The 24,827-nt window shown below is 40.8% G+C and overlaps 1 protein-coding gene across 4 annotated transcripts in view; it reads right to left on the reverse strand.

Annotated features, from left to right (window-relative positions):
* Nucleotides 1-24,827, reverse strand: part of CLTCL1 (clathrin heavy chain like 1) — a 34,615-nt gene that overhangs the window by 6,981 nt on the left and 2,807 nt on the right. For all 4 annotated transcript variants that reach the window (XM_058816830.1, XM_058816831.1, XM_058816829.1 and 1 more), the window contains exons 2-27: nucleotides 18,963-19,170; nucleotides 14,690-14,958; nucleotides 14,262-14,423; nucleotides 13,691-13,804; nucleotides 12,387-12,560; nucleotides 11,912-12,109; nucleotides 11,405-11,605; nucleotides 11,131-11,283; nucleotides 10,473-10,595; nucleotides 9,539-9,676; nucleotides 9,167-9,331; nucleotides 8,617-8,797; nucleotides 8,088-8,251; nucleotides 7,810-7,935; nucleotides 7,395-7,537; nucleotides 6,583-6,817; nucleotides 4,667-4,789; nucleotides 4,093-4,238; nucleotides 3,506-3,689; nucleotides 3,132-3,324; nucleotides 2,500-2,657; nucleotides 2,240-2,404; nucleotides 1,996-2,103; nucleotides 1,511-1,678; nucleotides 1,279-1,428; nucleotides 312-443 (exon numbers count right to left, since the gene is read on the reverse strand). In XM_058816830.1, the coding sequence (XP_058672813.1) occupies nucleotides 312-443; nucleotides 1,279-1,428; nucleotides 1,511-1,678; nucleotides 1,996-2,103; nucleotides 2,240-2,404; nucleotides 2,500-2,657; nucleotides 3,132-3,324; nucleotides 3,506-3,689; nucleotides 4,093-4,238; nucleotides 4,667-4,789; nucleotides 6,583-6,817; nucleotides 7,395-7,537; nucleotides 7,810-7,935; nucleotides 8,088-8,251; nucleotides 8,617-8,797; nucleotides 9,167-9,331; nucleotides 9,539-9,676; nucleotides 10,473-10,595; nucleotides 11,131-11,283; nucleotides 11,405-11,605; nucleotides 11,912-12,109; nucleotides 12,387-12,560; nucleotides 13,691-13,804; nucleotides 14,262-14,423; nucleotides 14,690-14,958; nucleotides 18,963-19,170 (4,281 nt within the window). The remainder of the gene's footprint in view (nucleotides 1-311; nucleotides 444-1,278; nucleotides 1,429-1,510; nucleotides 1,679-1,995; nucleotides 2,104-2,239; nucleotides 2,405-2,499; nucleotides 2,658-3,131; nucleotides 3,325-3,505; nucleotides 3,690-4,092; nucleotides 4,239-4,666; nucleotides 4,790-6,582; nucleotides 6,818-7,394; nucleotides 7,538-7,809; nucleotides 7,936-8,087; nucleotides 8,252-8,616; nucleotides 8,798-9,166; nucleotides 9,332-9,538; nucleotides 9,677-10,472; nucleotides 10,596-11,130; nucleotides 11,284-11,404; nucleotides 11,606-11,911; nucleotides 12,110-12,386; nucleotides 12,561-13,690; nucleotides 13,805-14,261; nucleotides 14,424-14,689; nucleotides 14,959-18,962; nucleotides 19,171-24,827) is intronic.

The following is a 24,827-nucleotide window of genomic DNA, read 5'->3' on the forward strand; positions in this document are numbered from 1 at the left end:
TATGTATAGCAATCCTGACACTGCATCCTCCTGAAACAGGTTCCCATTTTTTATTACAAGAATTTGTGGTTATTGTTAAAACTCTTCAGACAAGGTATCCTGTATTGCCAGCAGTAAAATAAAACAGTCTCCAAGGCCAGTTATGCAACTCTTCTGCATTTCCCCTATCAAGCCAGGACTGGGCTGCTTCTCAGTCCTTCATAACGGTGGCAAAGCTACTCAACAGATGTCAACTCTTTTCCAGCCAGAGCCTAGAGTATCTTAACTTGAGCAAGAGGACTTTTTGTTGACCTACACGCTCCCAAACTCACCTTTGAGAAAAAATTGACTGTCCTGGTGTGATCCAGTCGTGGAGATAATACAAGCAGAAGATCATTGATCAGCAGAGGTTTGTAGTCTAAGTAGAACTGCAAGGCTTTGTAGTACAGCTCTACATTGGCCACCTGCATGATCAGACACTAGTTAGTACTTTAAACAGAAGTAAGCCTAAGGTGCTTAGTTCAGACCACTAACTCAGTACAAAGTTTGTTTGACTCCTACTAAACAACAGCTTAAGTTTCCTTCCAGAGGTAGGAAGTTTTAAACTGATGCAGAATTCTTGGTCAATCTTATGATTGCTTCTTGTGCCATCTGCTTCCAGACAGTGAAATCACAGGCTACCAGGGGCATTACAAACCAATTCTAATCCATCCACTGAAGAGGTCCTGGCACAGGCAGCCATTACAGCTAATATGACCATTTGTCCACTTCTGCAGTCAGTGAAGACTGTAGCCTTAAAAAGTCCTTAAATTGTTTCCCTGAAACCCCCAAGAACGGTAGAAGTGTACTCAGTCTTATATTTCATTTAAACTACTTCTCAATTCACTATTCTCTGCTGTACTCATGGGACTGCCCACCACTCTTCTCACACCAAAACAGCTGGAAACATATGCAGAAGTCTTCCAAGAACAGCAACATCCTCACTATAAACCAGCAGTCAGCTCAAAGGTATTAAGAAGGTTAGGCCTCTTGCTTGTGACCTATGATCCTGCGCAGCCTCTGAAAACATTCTGTGCTAGGTGCTGCCACTCAACAGAATGTGCTGCACAGCATAAAAGAAATAGTGCAAGATCAGATTAATTCTTTGTGCTAAACTGATTGGAAGTTGTTTTAAGTACAGCAGAAAAACTGAGTAGTAACTTAACCAAACTGTTTTCTAAACAGCAATTCTCTTGTGCGTTTTTGCCTCTGTCGTGAAAGAAGCCTTCAGCTCTTTGCTTCAGTTACCAAGTTACTTACCTTGGCAATTATGTCTTTAAACTGGCCTTCTTTCCAGGCATCAGTGGGATGATTCATCATAGTAATTATTGCATTGTCATACTCCTCATACTTGTCATACAGGAATACAAGTTCTGCCCAGAGATGAGCCTGTTCTGCAGCTCTGAGAACCTAATAAGAAAAACAAAAAAATGCACCATGTTTGATTCACTGGCAGCTTCCCACCTTCACTTGCAGCTACCTTACTGCATACCTTTGGAATATTAACTCTAGACCAGAAAAGTTCCAGATGTTCTCTCATTTTCTGAGGCTTGAATTTGGAGTATAAGATGGCAAGTTCAGTAAACATCCCCATGTGAGCACGCTCTAGGCCCAGAGCAGCTTCCAAAAGGGCAATGAGGTCTTCAAAGTAGCCACGATCCTGGATGTTAGGAAAATAAGGATTAATAAAGCTTGCTAAAATGCATATTTACCTAAATACAACATGCTTTCACTTTCTCTCCATTGAAAGTGCTTAGATTTTTTACTCCAGTGAGGTGAGAGAATTATAAAAGAAGGCACAATGGGAACTATTACCTCTCCATTTACTACAGAAAAAATGTGCGTTGCCACTAAGAAATGAAGATAGAGGAAAACTGAATTTAAATATTAGCTCCTAGAGTATCTTTTTTTTCCTGTGACCACTTTATTAGCAGATACAAGTATGTTGTACAAGTCTTCTAGAATATTAACAGTTACCTGATAGTAACTGATCAGCTCCTCAAGTTCATCAGCATGGATGACTATGTGCAAGCCACAGATCTGTGCCAAGCGAAATTCTTTTCCATCCACACAGGCAAAACAGACCTGTCATGACAGTCAGCAAATAGTTAACAGAACAAAGCTTTACCAAATTTGAGGTTTACTAAGCGTTCCAAATAGGTATTTCCATAATACTTGTTCTAGAATTAAAATCTATTAAAACCCACAAGTTTTAAGTTACCTCTTTCCAAGTCCTTGTGCTATTGGCTTTGCGGCCACTGTCCACTGCTGCCTGATACTCCCCCAGGTGCACCAGGGTAGATGCCAGGCGAGCAAAGTTGGACACGTTGTTATAGAGAAGTTTTGCTGCTTCGTACATCCCCTCTTCATAACAGCGATCACCGACCTGAAAGAGGAGTCCAAGGTAAACAAAGGTAGCAGTAAGAATGAGGGGTCAGCAAAGCAGAAAGTTACAGCTGGAAACTGCGGAGCAAGACATACCTGTTGTATATGGGCATTATTAGGGCCACTAATAAACTCCTCCAGTTCTGACAGACGATTCGTTTTTGCCAAAGCAAAAATAAGTTCTGTCTCTACATAAGACTCTCTGGCCTTCTTCCTGGCCATCTGTAAGAACTTGACTAGGTCCTCCCAATTATCTGGAAGAGAGCAGAGATATGTAAGATCCTTTATTTAGTCATTCTGTATTGTTTACCTTGCCCACCTTAGGGACAGTTTTCACAAGCAGGCTCAAATCTCTCCTCTACCACGATAATAAGCCATTTGTACTTGAGTTATGGAATTCCCTGTCAACATCAAGTCACCTTCAGGTAAGACTGGACTTCTTGCTACCATTCTGCAATCCAACTGGCAAGCAATTCTGCCACATACAAATAAATACATTATACTTAGTGATACTTTAGATAACAGTCCAAATTATCTCTACTGAGAGGTCTATGTTTGGTGTAGCAAGACAGACAATCTTGGTGACAGGAATCTCAACATGATTAAATGGGAACTGACTGTTCCCATTTTCTCTGAAACAGAATTCTTAAGTCTCAATAGCTCCTGATGTAAATGCAATAACCTAGCTCACATCCAAGCAATCTGAAGTTGAAGATGCTTTGCCTTACCATTTCTATTAGCTGCCTGAACAACTTCCATGTAAGCAGATGGATCATCTGCCTTTATATAGGAGTCAATGGCTTCCTTCACCAAGTCCTTCTGGAGCTGGGCTCTGGCCAGCTGGCTCCACACTGCTGGTTCATTACATCTCTCTGCAAATTCATAAGCACGGTCTAAGTTGCCAATGTGCTCAATCAGCACCTGTTTGAAATTGAAGTTCCAAGTTAAAAATCTAAATTTTGTAACACTGTCCCTTCTAACAGAACTATTTCTTCAAGTGTATACACTGCTCTGTGTAAGCAATATGAAGCTAACTGCTCTTAGAACAGCCATTTCTGTCCAGGGAAGCATTCTACACCACCATGCAGGAACCACACCTCACCTGAATTGCTGAAGTATTGACATCAAATTTTCTGAATATAGCAAAGGCCTCCTCATACAGCTCATTACTGATGGCAATGTTGGCAATATCTGGGGCATCATAGTTATCCAGCCGATTGATGTACTCCATCACTCGGGTGCGGTCGGCCTTAATGGCAGTCAGGATCAGCAGGTTCTGCAGATTCCTTTGGTTAACAGAAGGCATAGACTATAAGCAGTGCACAGCAACACCTGCTTAAGTATCATGGATTGCACACATGAAAAAATAAACTGTCACTAGAAACAACTTACTGTCACTAGAAACAACATTTCATCGCCAGATTGAGAACCACTGACATTTAGCTTCAAAAAGAATTTGCTTACCAGTATTAGTGTTCTCTGGCCTCAACACATCACTGCAAATTGCACAGTGTGAACTAGCTCTGTTCTTCAAGTACAAAGCACTCCAAATTCTAGCTTTTCACCTTATTATAAACACTGAAGAGTGTTTAGGTCTTGCAACCAAGAGGCCCATGATAATCTGGATCATTCACAACCTAAACAAAGGTACTGAATAGGCTAAACTTGAGGACAAAGCTCTCCTCTTACCTGTGTTCACTGAATACAGAATTATCCAAGACAATTTTTTCCAATAATTCAATCAGTTCATTTGGCAGATCAGCAGTCATGAAAGCTTTCACAGTTACAGAAACTTCCTCTGGATCCTGTGTCTCTGATAAAGCTGTTTGGACAACCTAGATTCAAAGGCAGGAAACTATTAAGTGTTTTCCCCGAATTAAGTATTTGTCCATTTGTCAAGTTATTTGTCCAGTGAACTACAAATTAAAGCTTCAGAGTTTTGAGAGTATTTTGATAAAGACAGCAAGAAACTGCTATTAGCTGTATTTTATACAGAAGTAAAATCACATCTTACATCTATATGGGAAACAAATTCCCTAGAAAAATGTCATTCTCCAGGACAGAAAAATTATCTTACTGGTAGCTAGATCTTCTGACCATGAAGGTCAGAATTAATACCTGCCACTCCAACTCTTACAAACTTTCATATGGTGAGATGGGGCTTTAAGGAACCTTGTGGGGGAAGAATGATACTTTAATGCTCCATAATGTTTCTGAGACATCCTGAGGTCTTCAGGATGGAAGCTGAGCCTTTTTGCTGTACCTGGTCAATAAGCTGCCGCCTGAATGGGTTGTTTTCTTCCAGTACATTTGCCCAGAGCTCAGGGTCCTTCCTGCGCACCAGGTAGCGAGCCTCGCTCTTAAACAGGGAGTTCTCGTTGCACACCTGAAGGAGAAGTTACAATTATTGGCATTACTGTTAAGGGTCAGTACCACAAGACAAGTTTAGCTAGCTATGAACCAGACAGTCTAGAAGACTGACTAGAACTAATTTTTGACCAATGCTAAATGCCACAGACAAGTTCTTACCCAACCTCTGATCTGGAAGGCTCATGGAGAAGGTCTCCAGCAGAATTTCTAGAGCTTCTCTTGGTTTTGCCCAACACAAACACTCTGACTGTGGCTTCACAGTAACTATTTGCTTCTGGTTGAAGTGAAGACCTGCAGAAGCCTGAAGAACTTAAGTTTTAAATCTAGAAAGGGGAGCCACTTGCCTGGGCAGTGCTAAGTAGTGAACTGAGGAATGGTGCAGTTGTTTAAAGCTAGAAGTAGGTTATGTGTTTGGTGTCATTAGCTTTATGTGCTTACGAGTGTTCAGAATAGCAAGTGGCTTGGATTCTCTTGTTAAGGTGTTAAGGGTACAGAATAAGTGTGAAATTCCTTATAGAAGTGCACTATGGGAGAGTTACAAGTTGTGATCCTATTCGTACCACTAGCTTCAACTTCCAGCTAGAAGAGTAGAAAGCTGAAGGCCTAAGTCATCTTACAGCAACAGCTCACATTGCTAGTATCCAAATAAGCCTGTGGAATTTCAATTACTGTGCTGTGAGCAAATCAGTACTAACACAATTTTGCTTTATGCTTTTCATTTATCAGTTGCAGGAGTTGACCCTTCTTCCAGGAGACAACAACGTCTCAAGAGTAATTCTTACAGGAAGATCTTTTATTCCACAACCAGAAACACCTTCTCAGAACATCAGTTCAGGGAAGAAACTGGTACAGACAGGTTTTAATGGCTAACTCCAATGGTAAAGTTTATCCTAGAAGCCTTCTAGCAAACAACAACTCAAAGCCACCTTCATATCCTGAAATAAAGGAGACAAACGTAGCCAGCCCTTTTCTAACAGCTACAGTGGAACTATTACTTAAAAATTAAACACTTCAGGCTGGAAAGTCATTCACTTTAATCCAGTAGCAAGTATGCTACCATTCTAATGCTCATAGCTGACATTCTCTGCATATACCAATATGGAAGTGCAGGTAGGAGGAGAATGTTTTTCTCAGCAACCACAAGCACTACTGGCTTCATCTGACATTAAGCTCTGGTGTTCCCACTGAGACCAGAAACTATCTGAGAACCCTGAGAATTTCACCTGCCCTTGAAATTCTGACGGATGTTCTAAGAACAACAAGCTTAAAGATAGGAGAGGAATGCTATTGGAGTAAGTCCTTGTAGTTAAAGTGTCAACATTTATTTTCCTCATTTCTGGTTAAGTATTGGAGCAAGTCTACGGGTCAATCACAACAAAGGAAAACTACAAAGCCTGTTTTAGTTTCAGGGAAAACTTTTCTTTCATGGTAGGGCCAGGGTAGATGACAGCCTGCTCCTCTTGCTGAGCCTTCAAGGCTCAAAAAAACCAAATTACCAAAGCTTTAATGGTAGGCCTAGTCATTACCTGGGCCTAATAAACAAATGAATTTCAAGCAGAATCAGTGGATGAAAGACATGGATTGTACTTCACAGTTCCAGTTATACAATTCCAGTTTGGACATATAGCATAAGTTCTTCTCATCAACATAAAAATTACTGTCTCCACATAGAAGAATCCCACCTGCCTCAACTCCTGAGTGAGACTGCAAGACAGGATTCTGCAAGTGTTAGACTAATAGCCAGACAGGCTTCCACTTCAGGCAGCAAGCAGTTCTTTAAAGCATGCTTATAAATGCAGTTTTGCTAACCTTTATGAGTTCCAGATCACACTGCCCCCTCTCATAAGCAACGCAGGCCAGATGAGGGTCCCTCTTTTCACAATATTTGCCAACTACACGGCTGTCATAGTAAGGATTCTCACGAAGGAAGCGCTCTGGATTATTATTACTGTCAATGTAGATTTTGGCCAAAGCATTATGAGTTGCAGGTTCTTCACAGCCTTCATGAATCCTTGATTCAAGCCATGGCAACAGCAACTTAAGCCTTTGAAGAAGCAAACATTTTAGGTTTATAAGTCAGACTGAGGTATGTTTTACAGCTACCACTCAGTGCCTGGCCTTCTCTTCAAACAAGTCTGCTGGTCAAACTTAAAAGCAAACACAGACCAGACAGTTATTTTTTAATGAGTCTTAAATGAGTGGAAGACAGATCTGCAGATACTCCTAGTTTTACAATCTTTCAACTCCTATTTTATTATGCAGTTCAGGTCTAAAGCCATTTGTTCGTTTTACAGGTTAGTTAGAAACTAATTACAGAATTGCTGTGGGCCTGCAGCAAGACTGTCAGGACAGTTTGATCCAAATTTACTCCGAAGGCACATCCCATGGCTGGCTGTATGGCAGTGTTCAAAAGCCAGGTTATACATGATGCACTGCTGTCAGGCATTTCTACATGACCCAATCAATCAAAAGACTGACCAGCAAATTTGAACTGCTTTTCTACAGAGAAACACAAAACAATATCAGTACTTCATCATTTAACAAAACTGCATGCAATTCAATTTGTGTGTAGCAGGGTCAGGGAAGCCCCACATTGGTGCCTACAGATGCATTTTCATTACCGATTTCTTTTTTCCACTTCAGCCACCAGCTCGTCTGTGGAGAACTGCCCTCTCACCACCATGATCAAGTTCTTGATGACATCTTCAGAACAATCTACATCAAGAAGCCCTCCAACCACTGCTGGTATACGGCTAGGATTCACCTAGAATAAGCCACCATCATTGAAATTAGTTATTAGCATTACTAATAATGCACCCCCAGTCTTCCATATGGGGAAGTTCTAGTTAACAATTTCAATTATACTTCAAAGCAGAGAACTTTGAGTAACTAACATTCATATATACATTCCAGGAATAATGTTTCTGTGATAGACAAAAGGCTTAATGAAGCCATCTCTGCACTGGGAGAGTGAGAAAAAAGAGGCAGCAGACCATGCTGTAGTTCCTTATAATGAAGTAAAGAACAAGCCCTTACCTTCTGTACATAGATCTCAATATACTTCTGCAGATTATTGCGATACAAATAGAGCACCAGGTCATGAACAAAGTCAAACCGATCGCAGACAATGATCAGAGGAAGCTGATCTGTGAGCTTTGCCTCCTGTATTTTGTGTGAAAGAGAAAAAACAACAAAAGATTATTCACAGCCATGCCAACTAAACTTTCTTGGTGTTTCCCTCCACTAGAAAGCTGTAGCTCTGCTGCTAAGCAAAACATACAGAAGACTCTTCAATTCCTGGGCAGAATATTTACCTTCAGGAAGTTCTTCACTCGTTCTGGGTTATAGCAGTTACTTTCACGACAGATTCTTTCCACTTCCTTTATCTGACCAGTCTTGCAAGCTGCCTGGATGTACTTGAAGTGAACATCTGGATCCTGGCTAAAGTTTACAATGGAACCCAAGAAATAGAACAGTCCTGGAAAGAGTCACATGTGTTTAACATTGTTAGAAGTGAAGAAAGTGAAGGCTGTATGGGCCTCAGATTGTGACTTAGAGTTCAGCCTTGCTGACAGAGTAGCTTTCAGTCAACTACAGGGAGTACCAGAAAGACTCTTTTTCCCTTCTTTCAGATTTCATCTTTCTTTCTGGTCTTTACTCAAGAAAGTTAAGAGACCATCTATAACAAAACTACCCCTAGAACTCACTGTGATGAGCTCACTTTTATAAAAGTATCCTAAGATCCAGCCATGTGAAAAGTACCTTTCCCATAAAAGCTACAATCCTTACTATTCGCTTTAATCAGTCAGCTTCCAAGTAAGCTGCTTCCCACTAATACTGTACCTTCATAGCTTTTGAAAGATTCAAAAAGCTCCACAAGAGACTGGGTGCCAAGCTGTTCATGGTATTTAGAAGCAACCTGCACACAGAGCTGTAGGTTTTGCCGAATGTTGGCTGACAGCATGGCACGCAAACACTCCACAGAGTCCTCAACTGAGAGAGAGCCAAAGAAGTTCACGAGCCACTGCAAAGAGACAGAAGTTTTACTCAGTAACTCACACAGGATTTGACTGACGTCTAAGATGGGCCAACTAAACAGTTACTACCCCAGCCACTAGAGGGAAGTCTTCCATGAACTAAGACCAAAGATATAAAAACACTCACTGTATTTACAATCACAAAAATGCATTTGGAAACTATATTTGAAACGCCCACCTGGGGAACTGAAGTAAGATTTAAGCCACTGAATGTACAGATTACAATTTGATCATTAACCGGACAAATGTTCTTGAATCACAGTTACTCATGCTACTTCAGTACCTACAACCCATTTTACAGCAGCTCCAGTGCTAAAGACAGTTCACATCACTTTCTTACTCTGGACAACACTTACCTCAGGATTCAAGAGGTGAGTATGTACAACTGCACGTTTAATATCATAGAGATCTGTGTAGTGTTCCAAAGCTCGCTGGAGCAAGCCTGCCTTTTCACACAGCTGGGCAACATGAGCACGATCATAGTGTGTAAACATTTGGTTTCCAAGGATGGCATCTGCAACCTAGGAGGTTACATTTCATATTCACTGTCAAAAAATCAAAACTGCCAAGAGAATCACAGCAGCTTAGCCTACAAGTTGTTGAGAAGTCACAGCAGTGACTTAGTAAACTTTCATGTTACTAAACAACTTGTAGATAACAGTATCAGACATCCTATTCTTATGCTAGTCCAGTACTCTCTCTCCCTTTTTGGAGGAACTGGGTTGTACCTGCGGGGCATGAATCAAATTCATTTCCAGGAGACGGGTCTGAAGGTGGCCTTCTGCAGGGCGGTTATTTTTCAGGGCATCCAACAAAAAGGATGTGCACTGCTGCAGCAGGCTGTGCTCCATGAACACATCCACAATCTGTTGAGATTGCACAAGTTACAGAAGAGAGGTCTATATACACACATGTAGATTTTTCTGTGTATACAAAAAGCCTGGCTAGAGGTGTCCTGGGGTGATGTTATGATACTGCATCCCCTATTTTCTGCTTTATGACAAGATTCTAGCTTGTCTCAAACTGAGAGAACAGGCTATCACAGCACCTACCATGCTGCATTGCCTTGCTTTCATAGTCTTACTATCATGGCAACAGAGAGACAAGTTTCACGTTTCCCTTTTCTCTAGAATGGAAGAAGTGCATTACTCTGAGCTATTATGCCAGACTTTACCACCCACTCTTACTTAGTTCTAAGAAAACACGGAAAGCTCATCCCTTCTCCTGCTGGGATAGTTGCTAGAAATAAAGCCAGGACTTTTTCCAAGTAGCTTCATTCTTTAATAATGCACAATCTTCCCTTATTTCTTCATCCATTTACCAAGAGTGGTCAATGGCAGCCAGAACTGAACTTAGGTTTATTTGCTCATCTTCCTGTAAATTCTCTGCATGAGGAGATATATGCTCCATTAAAGTCAACACTAGGATAGTAATACTTTATTGCTTAGACTAAGATTGTGGTAGGTTTACTATCAATAAACCAACAACTTGAAAACATACTAGCCTCTAAAGACTCAATGACAACCAAACTTAACTAGACTATTTAGTCACTCCTCTAATAAAGATGACAAGAGATGTGAACCAGCCTTACCAGTCCCCAGGACGGTACTACACTATTCCCTCTGCCTAGAAAGAGACCAGTATTCTTGTTGTAGGCATCACCTGGTTAATGTTTGCCAGTGGCTCCTCATCCTGCACCAGCATCTGAGAGAACTGCAGGCCTTGTTCTGGACTGACTCTCATCACACTTCTCAGTAGGAAGATCCAGTCAGGGGTATAGCCAACCTAGAGATTTCAGAAGCAGTCATGCATATTTAGGAAGCTTTACACTTCTGTTAAGCCCTCAGATTCTTTAGCATAGGGACTATAAACTGTTGTGAGCTTGCAGTGCCCATCCCCCACCTTCCAGGAATTCTCAGACAAAAGCATTTCTAGTCTGTTGACACAGAAATTCAGTATTCACCTACTTAGTAACTGAACTTGTGCCAGGGCAATTCTCTGGCTATGTATGAAAACTGCCTGGAATAAATTTTTCAACAGTCCTACAGGCCTATTTATCAAGTCCTAAACTTAAAAGTAGGCATTAAGCAATTTTTCTTTTTTTATGAATTACAAAACAAAGTCTGAGGAAGTCTGGAAGAATCTTATTTTTATTCTGTCAAATAAGCTTAAGCCAGTCCATTAAATTAATACTTCATAAAATTCTGGATGCTTTGAAGTTTATTTTTTAGATTTTTTAGACCATAGTAATACACCATGATTTGCACAATGGACACATTAAACATAAGACAGAGCCTGCAGTTTGTAATAAATGATTTACCTTCTTAGCATACAGCACTATTTTCTGGAATTGGCCAGTTTCAGCAAAGCACTGGATCACTTTGTTTGGCACATTAGCTCGAAGGTAGACGCTGAGTGCAAGGGTTGGGTCAGCCGTCTTCACCAAGTCTCCCAGCTCCTCCGAGCACTCCAGCTGAAGTCAGAAGTGGTATTTGGTCAAGCAGAACAATTCAGAGTTGTAGCATCAACAAAGTGTTGTTCACACTCAACTGTTAAAGGCAACAGAAGTAGGCTAATGTCACGATCGAGCCTACCTTGTCTTCCTTCAGCCACTTCTCCAGAAGCTGTTTGCGGCCCTGCTGCAGGACGGGGCGACAGAGCTCCAGAGATTCAAACTTGTTCAGCTGGCCCTGGTCAAGCAATATTCCAAAGTACTGGAGCAGGGGAGAGGCCTGCCCAGGCTGAGCTGGTACACTCTGGAACTTCCTAATTGTATCACTGGTACGTAGAATTCCCTGAACAGGCACAAGATAGAGAGAAGCAGTGTTTAACTAGTGGAGACTGAATAGCATTAGCAAAAAAAGCAGGTTGAAGAATAAACTGAAGCATCTACTGTTAAACCTTCAGGATAGAGACCATCAAATCAATGACTTTCTAGCAGGAAGTCAGTGGCCACAGAAAGTCCAGTCTGGTTAGAAATGCATAGCAGCCACTCCTTACGGCTTCTTTATGTTTTGAATGTCAAGCTCTGAAATGTAAGTGACCTAAGCAATCCACTAAGCTTAGGCAAGTTTCTAAGCTTTACCTTTGGAGTTACTTACCTTTGGTGCAGATGCAGCTACTTTAGCAGCATCTGCATAGTTTCCTTGAGCAAACAGCGTGTTGAACTTTCTGGCAAATAACTCCTCTGCCCCTGCCAGGTTACTCCGTATAGCCATTCGCAGTCCCAAGTCAGGATTCTGGAGAACATTCGTAGCGTAGTTCACAATGTTGTCTTCCTCAACACATACAGAAAGCACCTGCAAAGGACAAGAGGCATATTGAGGAGTACTGTCCTTTCCACAACTACTATGAAATATAACAACAAAATAGCTATGCAGCTCATCTGTGAAGGAGCAGATTAGTAAAAAACCAAGTTCTTCCTCAAGTAGCTCTGCACGATTAGACATAAAAACTGATTAATCAAATAGTCACTTGCTGTCTTCCATGACATTTGTTGCATCAAGTCACTCCTTAGGTTTGTTACATTCCATTTGAACTTTAGAAGGCTCAGAAACAGAATGGTGGATTTGTTACCTGTCCTTTTTTGTTCACACCAATAATGCCTGAGGTAGGTTCATGAGGAGCTGTGACAAAGATAGTGTCAGCACTAATACGGTTCATGTAGATGCACACTCCAGACTCCAAGTCATACATGTGGATATAGCCATACTTCGTGATCAGATAAATCACACCATGCTTAATTCCAATCTGCCAAAAAACAGGTTTCCATTAGTAAAAACTAGTAAGATTGTAACACTTAACACAGCTGCCTTTATCCTAGTCACAAGAAAGCACTGCAGAGACATGCCTTTGTACTGACACTAAGAACAAATATAGCTTCAGGCTTCTTCCTTTCAAGACTCAAAAGCAATGAACAGCTTTGCTGGCCATTTGCAGCCATAGCTCCAGAGGTTGAAGGGAAATTAAAATTCATCTGCAGCAAAGAACATACTCCTCATCCTAATAAGCCAAGCTGAGGAGAAAAGTTTGGGCATAATTAGCATTCTAGTCTAGATATGTTCAGAAATATTAATGAGATAATCCCATTCTCTTCCAGCAAAGCCTACCCAAAGCACCAGCAGAATCTAAACCAAGCTCATCTACTGAGTACTCCAGTTTATCTGTCAAGTCACTGAAACTGGGGAGGCTTTCAAGCCAAAAGGGTCCTCAGACATAAAAGTACTCTCCCCTTGGAACAAGTCTCTGGATGTTTTGTTAATTAAACCTTAAGCTGAAGTATAGAGCCACAGATGCACCTTAGTTATGGGCATCTCTTGGTCTATTTCCAAAGCTGGTCTATCAGACTTATCAGCAGTCTTAGGCTCCAAGATAGTCTGATTTTATGACACATTTCTAGTCCTAGAGACATGCTTGGTAAATTTGGTCTGTGATAGCAACTAGCTCTATTCTTTCCTAAAAAATCTCACACTTATGCCCCAAACTGCCTTTTCTGTGCTGCTACTACAGGAGGTATGCTAATATTCTTATCCAGAACTTGGAACATTAGTAGGAAGCTGAATAGCCGAAGTGATGTTGGATACACTCTCCCTGAACACACTCTCATGGGTTTTTTTCTGTTGTCTGTTTAATTGGTTTGGTGGGGTTTTTTTTGTAGAAGTTTTGTGGGGGCTTTTTGTTTATTATTTTTTAAAATATAGGAGCAGTTTAAATATTTAAGTTACTGTTTTAATGTCCATGCTACCTCCCACAAACCCATTACACCCCCTCCCCAGAACTAGGAAGAATGACAGCAAAGCACTATAGAAAGCAATCTTTGCAGCAGATGTCAGCTCCTTGCCAGGCTATAAAGCTCATTTTTTGGGGGGTCAAACATTTACCTGCATTGCCACAGGAAAGTCTGTCTGTGCCTCAGGTGGGAAAAACACATCAACAGCTTTCTTAACAAATGGCTGATTTCCAGTAGCTGGCTGACCTACTTCGATTATGTGCAGCTAGGAAGAAAAGAGCTCATGTCACAAGATTGCCTGCAAGTGCAGCCACATGAAAGGAGTTCCTTTCCTCAGATATGCTACTGAAGTCATCTGCCACATTTGGCCAACACAGTCTGGGGAGCTGTGCTCCACATATTCAGAATGTTAAATTTTCTGGAACCTGATAAATTAAAACCTGGGAGGAGAACAAAAAAAAAACCCCAAAACAACCCCTCTTTTTATGAAAGTGACTATTCCTATTCAAGCCAACCCATTCAAGATATTTTGAGTCACACTTGTCAATTCATCAGTTTTGGAGGACAAGACTAGTAAAGACAAGGCATTTACTGTGGTGTTACCTCAGCCCAGCACAGACTGCTCAGCAGTTGTAAGCATATCCAATGCTAATGAATTTCACATTCAGTTTGATGCAAACAACCTACCTATGGCACTACAGGAACATAGCTGTAGAATTTACCTTGCCTCCTGCAGGACTCCTCACAGCAAAACAGAAGAGGGTAGAAGGTTTGGCATTTCCCTCTATTTTGAATTCTGCAAATGCTGCTGCATGGCCTTCTATAGGTTGGGAGACTTTTCTATCAACTGAGTACAGCTGCATTGCACCAACCACACGATTTTGCTAGAAAAAAGAAAAGGTTAGCTTTTAGAGAAGACTTCAAATGTTAGTAGCAAGATCCTTGGGACAGTAAACTAAAAAGCAGCAAATGCCTCTCATCCCCTCCTCCAACACTTGAACCAAACTAGAAGTCAGGCTATTTCTACACAAAAGATAGCTTTGAATTTTTTATTTACAGAAACCAAGGTTAAACTACAGCAGCTATTAAGTGAAGTGGGGCCAGGTCTCTCCCAATTACCTTCATAACATATTGCTGCCAGGGAACTTACCTGTGCTGAAATTCCTATCAGCAGCAGCCATTTTTGGTGTTCATCTGTTCTGTAATTGATGATTTGGCAGCCTGCAAGACTAGCATGTCTATCAAACATCTTTTGGGGTTGTGATTCTCCCTCCATGCTCCAGTGGTACACTGCTGTCTCTGTCACCAAGGCAACTGTATTCACAGATATCCATTTCCAGAAGATCACTTCCTCAGCCATTGTGTGGGCTTTCATTTTACTTTTCATCTCAATGTTAAAGATCTGAAGTGTTTTCCCAGCTAGTATGACAAAATCCAAGAAACATCACAGATCAATTACCACAATGGCCATCCTGTAGTGCCCATTTACAAGCACCCAGTTTAAGCCACTGTTGCAGTGGTGCTACAGACAGGGTTAGTGTCCTGTCACATCTCAGTCTCCTTAGACACCTGACTCTGAACAGAATCCCCTCTCCACCCCCAACACTTGTACCATCCCAAAACCAAACACAATCTCCTTACGGACACTCACACAGACATTCCAACAACTGACAAGCACAGACACTTCAATTTACTGTAAGCTGCAGTAAAAAACAGTCTAAGCTACAGAGCTTGTGTAAACTCTTGTGCTGCCAGCTGGCAGCACTGCTATGCCAAGTTACAGATGCCTAGTAGATGTCACTCAGTATAATTAATAGAAAGAATGGCTCCACTTTATGTCAATTTAGTAGCTGCTGTAGATGACTTGGACCGAGTCAAACAGCATGAGACTTGAAATGGCTTCAGACAGCCAAAGATCACAGCTCCCATTTTGTTTTCCTGTTGGATGAACTGCACACTGGACTAGGTGGGCTTCATACAACAAGTATCTACTAGAGAGGGCAGTCAAAAGCTCAGAAAAGCTATAGGAAGGTTTGGAGGTTTAGGTCCAGTTAAGATTACCTCTTCATGATTTAGGAAACTATACTGCAGGTTTAAGCTTGATTTCAGTAGTCCTTTTAAACAACCAGAACTCTACCCTGCTAAGCAGACATAAAACCAATGCTAACTGAACCAAATTATAAAGAATAAGGGAATCCACTCCTTTCATGAAGTCAAAGTGATGTTTTATTTTACTGCAGATGAGACAACTCAGCTCCAGGAATATTCTTTTCTGTTCACAAGACACCCACTCAGACTGCTGAAATATTGGCTTGTAATGCCATTATTTCTATTCCCATTTCAGAAGTGTTTCCTGCTAGTAACACTTGTGACTGCCAAACTGGGAGATGTTCGCTGATAGATAAAGGCTGCTGGCCATGGAGAAATCGTATTCAGGAGTTACTAATCCCAAGTTAATACGTATCTTGAACTGTTCTATAATGTTTTAGCATAATTTATACATAAATTGATCATGTTACTTGAATGCAGTGCCAAGAGACAATGCAAGACTTAAGAGCTATCACATGCAGCATTTGCTGCCTGGTTTAACAGCATTGAGAACTGTCAACCTGATCAACAGCATCCCAGGAGAGCTTGCTAGCTTCCCTGGGACCAAAAGCAGCCTGCTAATGAACACTGTGCTCTGCACATGCACTTTCTGTGTTAGACAGATGCACTAAGCCCAGTAAACTGATAGCTGGAAACAGTGTATTTACTCTCTTGGACAACACTTTGTTCAGCAGTGGCCTGGTGCTATCAAAAGATGGATTTTCAACTGCCACAGTGTGCAGCCTCACATGCAGCCAGGACACATGAGTTCTGGAAGGGCTCTGGTCACCATCTAAACAACAATCCCAGAAGAACTGCTCTTAAGGACAGACTTCCTGAACAGGAAACAGTATGCCTTTCCTAGGTTTAAGAACATAGGAGAAACTGACAAACAACTAAGAGCTCATGGTTGCCTCTTTTCTAGACTAAATTTGACTGCTATATCACAGATGAAAATGGCTTCAACAAGCTTCACTAGGCAGTTTAGCCCTGGATGTTGGGAGCTGCAGAAAACACTGCTTTACATCTCCCTAAATGTGGCAACATATATTCAAACTTCACAGTAACTAAACTATTGAAAATTCTGTTATTTGGATTGAGAAGCAGGATCTGCTATACAGTCATAGTGAGGCCAAGTGTGAATTTGAGTCTTATGTCTACTTGAACACTTTAATAGGTCAAGATTCTAGACAAAAAGACTTAAGGTTTTTCTGATCAAACTACCAAACTGGTGAATCTATTTAGACTACACAGGTGTAATCAAGTAAGCAGATTAGATTTCTGAACATCAGCACAAGAACTTACATTACAGTTGACTGGAGCATGACATTTCTCCATTACACAAAGAATGGAAGCACCCTCAAATGCTGCATTCTCCACTTACAGCCACTGCTGAGCACTCCCAGTACAGAGCAGTGCAAGAGGACCAAGAACACAAGGACGATGCATAAATCTTGGTACACCACGAGAATGCCACATGCAATCCAGAAATGAAATTGTGCATACTGTACATCAGCTAAAATCAAGACCCATTTCATTTCTTTTTCTGAGGGTGAGTTGCTACATTTATTGCTCAGTAATCCTGGGATTACGAGCAACTGCCCATCATGGCACACAGAGTCACAATATGTAACCATTTTGACTATTGAAGCCTCAGTCAAACAGCAGGGAGAAGTCTGCAGAGACAGACTGACTTAATCCACGTCTTCAGGTTATCATGGATAACATATTGGTTAGGTAGCTCTATGAACCCTCTTTCTACCCAACCTTCTGACCACTAGATTATTTACAGAAGAGATCATTAAGTTTGCAACACTTGACAACACAACTCTGCATGTCAACATCATTAACTCAACCTTGTTGGTTCAGAGGAGAGATTTACTCACTCTGAATGGACAGAATAATGCTCCTTTTGAACAAGTCTTAACTGGCAAGAGTAAAGTTATATTCTTTGAAGCTGATGATAATCCATTTAGTTAGTATATTAGTTTTCAAACCTGATTATGTAGTTTCCTTTTAAGAGGTAGATGAAGCTCTGCTAGTGTAGAGAAGGCACTTTCCTTGCCAATACAGTTTGCTTAAAGGGGTCCAAGATAAAGGACAGTAAACTCACAACAGATCTGATTTTTTTTATTATTATTACCTTTACCCATACCCAGGGTAAGGCAGTCCTTTGGAAGATGCATAACTATCACTACAAGTGAAGTCAATATTCACTTTAGTTCTCACCTTATGTCAGTATAAGTCTGAGATCAAAGAGAAGTTGCAGGTTTTGCACCAGTTCTAAGGATGGTTTCTTGGACCCCCAAGTAATTTCACCATGATTTTTCACAATAAAAACCACACTTAAGCAGAAATGAACAGCACACAGGACATGCTAGCAGGTCTCTCATAAAAATATTGCAACTTCATTTTGTCTATCAACTGTACTTCCATCACATATACACACAAACATGAGAAGCACACTCTTCTCCTTCACTCGGTACAGTCAATAGTCAAAAGAGCCAAATGGTTAGAAACAAGCCAATGGAGAACATGATCACTGCAATACCAGTTGGGGATTAAGATTCCCCCACCTGGCCATGAAGTGAACTGTCAAATGGCTACCTTAAAGTTCAGTACTTTTTATGAGATGGGACCATTCTGTACTACCAAACATACAGTGTCAGGACAGAGTTCACTCACCATCTGTTTAGATAAGATGCAGGAAGAAAAGTACATAGTCAGTAACAGTTATTGCCATTAAATACCAGATGTTGGTCATTTGAGAAAAGAGCCAGACATGAATTAAAAATTACTACTTTGATCTCAGAGTGCTACTTAAAAGCAGTAACAAAACCACAGGTAGCAGTAAGCAGAGGTCTTCCAGCTGCAAGACCTCATAACTGTCAAATTTAACATGTTTGTTATGTTCAGACTTTTACACTTACTGGCCATCCTTATGACATTTTTGTCACTATGTAGTAAAAACTTCAGAGCTGCAAGAAAGGACCAGGACAGGGCAGAAAACGTGGCTTTACACCCCTATTCATCTATACTAGTGTCCATTATGTTTACAATACCTGTTTAAGGGGAAAGTATACAAGAGGCTGACCTGGTCCTCAGTGAGGATAGGAGGCTGCAGTGCCAGGTCCAAGCAACTCACATCCACTTGGAGGCAAATCATCCATAGATTACTGAAAGATCTACTACCAAAAATACAGCATGCAAGTTCAGGCAAGAATTCTTGTCCTCATATACATTCTTCTTAGAAAGTTTATATAGAATTTAAGAGCACTAATAAGTAGTAGAGCTAAATAGCAGTTTTCATACTGCAGTCATAAAGGGTGACTCACCTTTGAGTGCTATTACTTTAGAGGCTGGATTCATGATGGCACTTTCTGCAGAAATTGGACGTCTGATGGGTGTTGTTGGATCACTCATGTCAATTATCACTACTTGTGCCTGCTCTCCTACTTTCTCCCTTATGCAGATGAACTTGTCAGACTCCATTGTTAGGGTGCTGAATCCAATGTTTGCTGGATTAATGCCCAAATTTTGGAGCTAGAAAGACAAAAGAAGAGTACTTTATTATCCTTCCCATGTTGAAGGTCTAACTCAAGCCTCTACGTCTAAAATCTCCTCCAGAAGGAAATGCAAGACTGATGAATTTCTCTGATTAAAGTGTACACTACTGAACTCTGAGTCTCTTTGTTCCACAGGCAAAGAACTACACAATTGTCAGCATTCAGGTCCTAAAAACATTCTGAAGTTGCATTATTGATGCAAACTAAAAGGAGTTTTAACTTATGTGTTTATTACTTAACATGGTTCTAGTATGTGATAAAGACTACACCAGCAGTAGCACCACTACTCCAGTTTTATCAAGGCTAGTAAATTTGATGTACAAAACTTAAGTGGCAGAATGACAATGTTCAGCATCAGAGGGCAGTACAGAAAGAATCAATTACCCAAATGCAACCCCCTCCTAGCAACAGTGTAGAAGGAAGTCTACACAGCAGGTCTCAGTTGGCCTGCAAGTGGACTTGTTCATCTTGCTTCACACCTAATTCTCACCAGTGAAAGGTAAGAAAGATGTGTTAAAATAAACAATCATTTCATCTCTCCTTGCCCAAGATGTCATGCCATGAGGCCCAACAACAAAGGCAAGGGTTGTGATGCAGGCCCCTTCCAGCCATACATCCAGCTCTAAAAACATAACTTGTGCTCAACCACACAACAGTAAAACCAAAGTAGGTACTCTAAATGTCACCTGGAGTCATTCTGAGCTGCCAAACAGACTACCCAACAAGACACCTATGTATATATATAATTTTCATCCTTTTGTGTTAACTTTATTTCCATTCACTCTCAATTTCAGTTAACAGGAGGAGGTGGTAGTGAACAAATGTCACTGTTCCATTGGTCCACAGTAAATCAGATTTACCTGTGCAGCACAACCTGGTTTAGTACATGAGTAAGCTGCATCTTCTACAACTGTAACAAGCCCGAGCACCTGCTTTATGCCCCAAAGCAATGCTTTTCAAGCACAGGAACTGCATCAGCTTCACTGAAGCTTCTCAAAGGATTAACCTATACTGCTTCTCAGGGCACTGCAAGTGAAAAATTATTGCCCTCAAGGAGACAGAACACAGTCTACCACCAGCATCACTGAGTCATTACACTCCTTTGATACACACCACCAGGAGCCTCACACAATAGACTAAATCCCTTGGGCAAGAAGTCCCATGATGGCATCACAAACACTGTTTCAGTGTGTTTGAGCTGGCTGATCATGGCTTGTTACAGGTTCTGTAATGCTCCTCACTAAAATGTAAACTGGGTATGTAACAGAGATACCTCAAAGTGTGATGTGTTGGGACTGTGCCCAAGAATGCCTCAGGAATTGTTTGTTTTCTGTTGAGCTGACTAATGAAGAGCTATTCAGCTCAGTAATTGCTAATCTCAACAGACTCAACTTTCAGTAATGTAATATAAGCCAAATGTACGAATGCATAAAAAGACATTTACTCACTCCCATAAGTGTTTCTCAGCAGAACTGTGAGCCATTCAGCTAACTCCTCACTTCAGGGGTAAATACTTCACACACAATAGTAAACTTCAGCAGGCGCCATTCATTCCAAAAGAGAATCAAAGTTGAGGCACAAGGTTATCAGATCATGCTTGCACCCAGAGTTCTGAAAACAAATCTAGCAGGTAGGTGGCTAATACATGCTTCTGTGTCAGGAAGGAAAGAAGTTTTCATACCAAGATAACCTGTGTACCTTTCATATGTAACACACAATGTTTTAGCACCCAATAAACATGCAAGTTTTAGCTCCACCAACTTCTGTGACTTTGGACAACAGAAGAATAAATAACAGGCTCTTAATTCCTCTGTTCTTGCTCACTTGCTCTACACCAGACAATGTCCACATATTGCCACAAATTACACGCTCACATATTTGACACTTAAGCACTTTGATGCTGAGTTTGTTCCGAGTCCATCTGCCAACAGAGTACAGTCCATTATAAGAGACTCATTAAGAGTCACAAGAGTAGTCAAGAGATTTAACTGCAGCACAACTAAGTTCCTAACTTGATTTAATTAATCCAAATTCAGATGTATTTCCAGAGTATTGAAGCAGAAACACAGCTTTTTCAAGGTCTCTTCTCAATTAGTGTGCTTCAGTCTGACTTACTCTTCAAGAGACAGCCCCTGAACACTCATTTTGCAAAGTGAGAACCTTGAGGCATTTCCTTGAAGTTCAGCTTTAAACCCACCATTACTCACTTCAAAGTCTGCTCCCTGTTTAAGAAAACATTTTGAGTATCTTTACTAAGGCAAGTATGATTTTGCAACACACTCTGGTATTAAAATTTCCTGCTTTAACATATGATAAAATCTAGCAGAGACTTCAGAAAAGGTAATGCTAAATTCTGCTTGAGTATCACTGCCATCGTTATTATTAGGGAAACCCATCACATCTTTTAAAGGCTAAATGCCAGTACTCCCTAAAGGACGGTCATGTGAGTACTGCAAGCCTCAGTCAATGATGACAGCACTTCACAGTTTAACAGTCTGAAAACACTGAAGACTGTTCCTACCATCAGGGGAATGGTATGTGTCCCCCTGAGATATGTGAGGCACTGTAAGAGCCTATTTCTTACTGACTATACAGAAGAACATGAGCAGAATCCCTCCACCATCAAATAACGTGCATCAGCCAGCATCACTCTTACCCTGGATGGGACAAATCTTCCATGATGATCTGAACAACGTTGTTCTAAAGCACCTTCCCTCCCTTCCTCAAGAATAAAATGAGTATAACTTTATTACAGGAGGTAGCAAGCACTTAGCTATGTATATTAAAAGGCCTCAGGTAAAGATGCTACAGATCATTACTGAGGCTTATATATATTAATTAGCGAATTTTCAGTTTATTTTCATAAAGGAGTGAACAACAGGCCTCTCAACTACTACTGAATTTTCATTTTTTATTATGCTTCTTAGTCAAGCAGTACCCTCTCTCAAACTAAGGCTGTTTTCTTCTGAAAATAAAGATTCACCACTACACAGTCATTCCCGAGTTATTTATTACAATTTCCATTATTCCATTTACCATAATTTCCATTATTTCACCCACACTTTACTTTTGGGTAATCCAGTTAAGCCCTACCAAGCAGCCCCATGTAGGTTACAGCAAGCCCTGCTGTAGGGGAAAGGGCAACATTCTGTTCCACAGGTAACACCCTAATGCCTCTCCCGCCCTAACACCCATTAGCTACACACAGAGCACAGAACCATTCTCATTATCAGGCTGAATGAACCAGATAGACAGGGATTTTTGCTTCATAGATATCTAGTACTACAACAGAGTGGATTAGATACCATAAAACCTTCAAGCATTTTATGGATATTGAGAACTTACTGACATGGTAAAGATTAAACTAAGATGTATTATTTGTTTCTCAACATGAATGAAGACACAAAGATATTCAGGATGAAAGACCATTATTAATATGATATTTAGTCTTTCTCTGTTCTTTACCAGCACTGTACCATTTGCTAAGAAATTAACTCAAGATGTCTCTTACACAAGAGCTTTACTAAATATTGAGCATTCTAATGCATTTCCCTTATGTGGAGTGCAGCAACCCAGGCCAGCTGCACAGTTGGTCTGAGCCAGCACAGACCAACTCAGATACTGACACCTCCAGTCTTCAAACTAAGCCTATTTCTCTACTGAGAAATAATTAACCCTTACTGTCTAATACTGCCACTCCAGTAATTGGGACCTACCATCAGTTAAATGGAGTCAGAACTCTGTGAATTTAGTATCTCTTCAGAGTTTAGTGTGAGTATCCCTTTTCAGTTTCATGCCACATAATTCTAGCATAAATGCTTGTTAGAGGTGATCAACTATTGCTTCTAAGGCCATTAGAAAAGAGTAAGGCTTGGACAAAGGCTGTATGCACCCAAATAAAAACTGCCTGTTAAAAGCTCTGTGAGCAGACATCTTTTTAAACTTAATACAAACCAGGAATGCAGTAATAGCTTCCCATAACTCTTACTCATGTAACTACATAAAGCTCTGATCATCCCCAGTAAGGATGTGCATGTAATTGTTGGACATTCCTGCTCAACTGCTCACCCTCACCTCACCTCCTGCTGTAGTTCCCATTCTGACAGCTGAGGGACACCAAGGAAGTATGGAAGACCTAAAACCTGCAAGACCACTGATCTGAGCTGCAGCTGCAATCAGGCTTTCATCTACAGTGACATTTACTCCCTACACAAAAATCTATTTCTGTATGTTTGTGATGAGGATTGAATCATCTATCAAATGAGTTATCACTACCATGTGAAGGACACTTCTGAATCCAATGAGCAAACTGAGGCTCTTCATCACTGAATAGCTGAATCAAGTCATAATATTTAGCCCTACCTTTTGAAAACAAATCTAAAAAGTCACTTACAGCTTGCAAATATTCCTGAGTGCTTCTTAAGTGCACACGTCCAACCAAAGCCAACTTACGAAAACCATCCAGCTCAGTCATGCCTATTGCACAACAGATAGTAATTCTTAATAAGACAAGTCAGACTATCCAAACAGAAAGTGGTTTTGTCTTGAAAATGATGGAAATCAATCTACATCCTTTATGCTTAAACCAGGATATTTTAGCTTGTCAGTGCTGCACCAAGATGTGCAGCACTTCCACACTGAGAGCATGCCATGCACACCAGTTTTCTCACAGTAGCTGCCTGTGCTCAAGAGGCTGGATCAGTTACTGAACAGGCAGCAGAACTTTGTGTCTGTGCATCAAAGGTTCCAATCTTGGAACCCGAGATCTTGCTTAAGCAACAGTTTTCCCCATAGACAAGCAAAGATTTTTGCTAGTGAGAAAAAAACTCAGAGGCACAAAGAGACAAAAGCAATGACTAAGTGAAGGAAAAGTTTAATTTTAGATCAGGAACACTTTGTACACTGGATTCCAGTAGTACTGCTTCCAGTCTATCTACCAGTATATTTGGTCTTTTACTGCACTTCCATTGTAAAGTACAATTCCCTTGGAAGAGGTCAATCTGGCAAATAATTCATAATTCACTGCTCCAACAGAAATGCTGGAGTTAAGAACCTGATTAAATCACATTAGCTTAAGTAGTATGCATGAGTAACTCAGTGCAGCAGGACTTGGCATAGTTTGCACTGCTGCAGCTGGGCAGCCACCAGACAGATAAAAACTGAGTCCTTGTCTTATTCCCCTCCCTTGCTATGGAACCTAAAACTCCAATATCCTCTGGGGAAAAAATGAGCAAGATGAAAGCTCTTAATAAATTTGTGAAGACTTGTAGTGACAGAGTTCATATCTAAAAATAACTGTTCAATTGCATCAAATGGAGCTAAACAAACACTGAATTCCTTCTACCACATCAAGACCTGCATATCTTTTTTTCACTGCAACCATTCTCTATCCTTCAGCTCACACACGACTTGAACACACAAGCTGTAACAACTTCAAATTCAACGTGCCCTGTGACTGGCAGTCACTCCCCCTGCACAGGCTTGGAGCTACTACAGTTAGAAGGATGATCAATGTAAGACAAAATGAGCTGCACAAAGAATGTAAACAGTCTGCCTGATCCCCAGCACTCCTCCAATTCTACATGGACCAGGATGCCTGTTTCACTTCACACTGCCAGTTACCCACTTCCAGCA

The sequence above is a fragment of the Ammospiza caudacuta genome, chromosome 18 (assembly GCF_027887145.1).
Source record: "Ammospiza caudacuta isolate bAmmCau1 chromosome 18, bAmmCau1.pri, whole genome shotgun sequence".
Lineage (NCBI taxonomy): Eukaryota > Metazoa > Chordata > Aves > Passeriformes > Passerellidae > Ammospiza > Ammospiza caudacuta.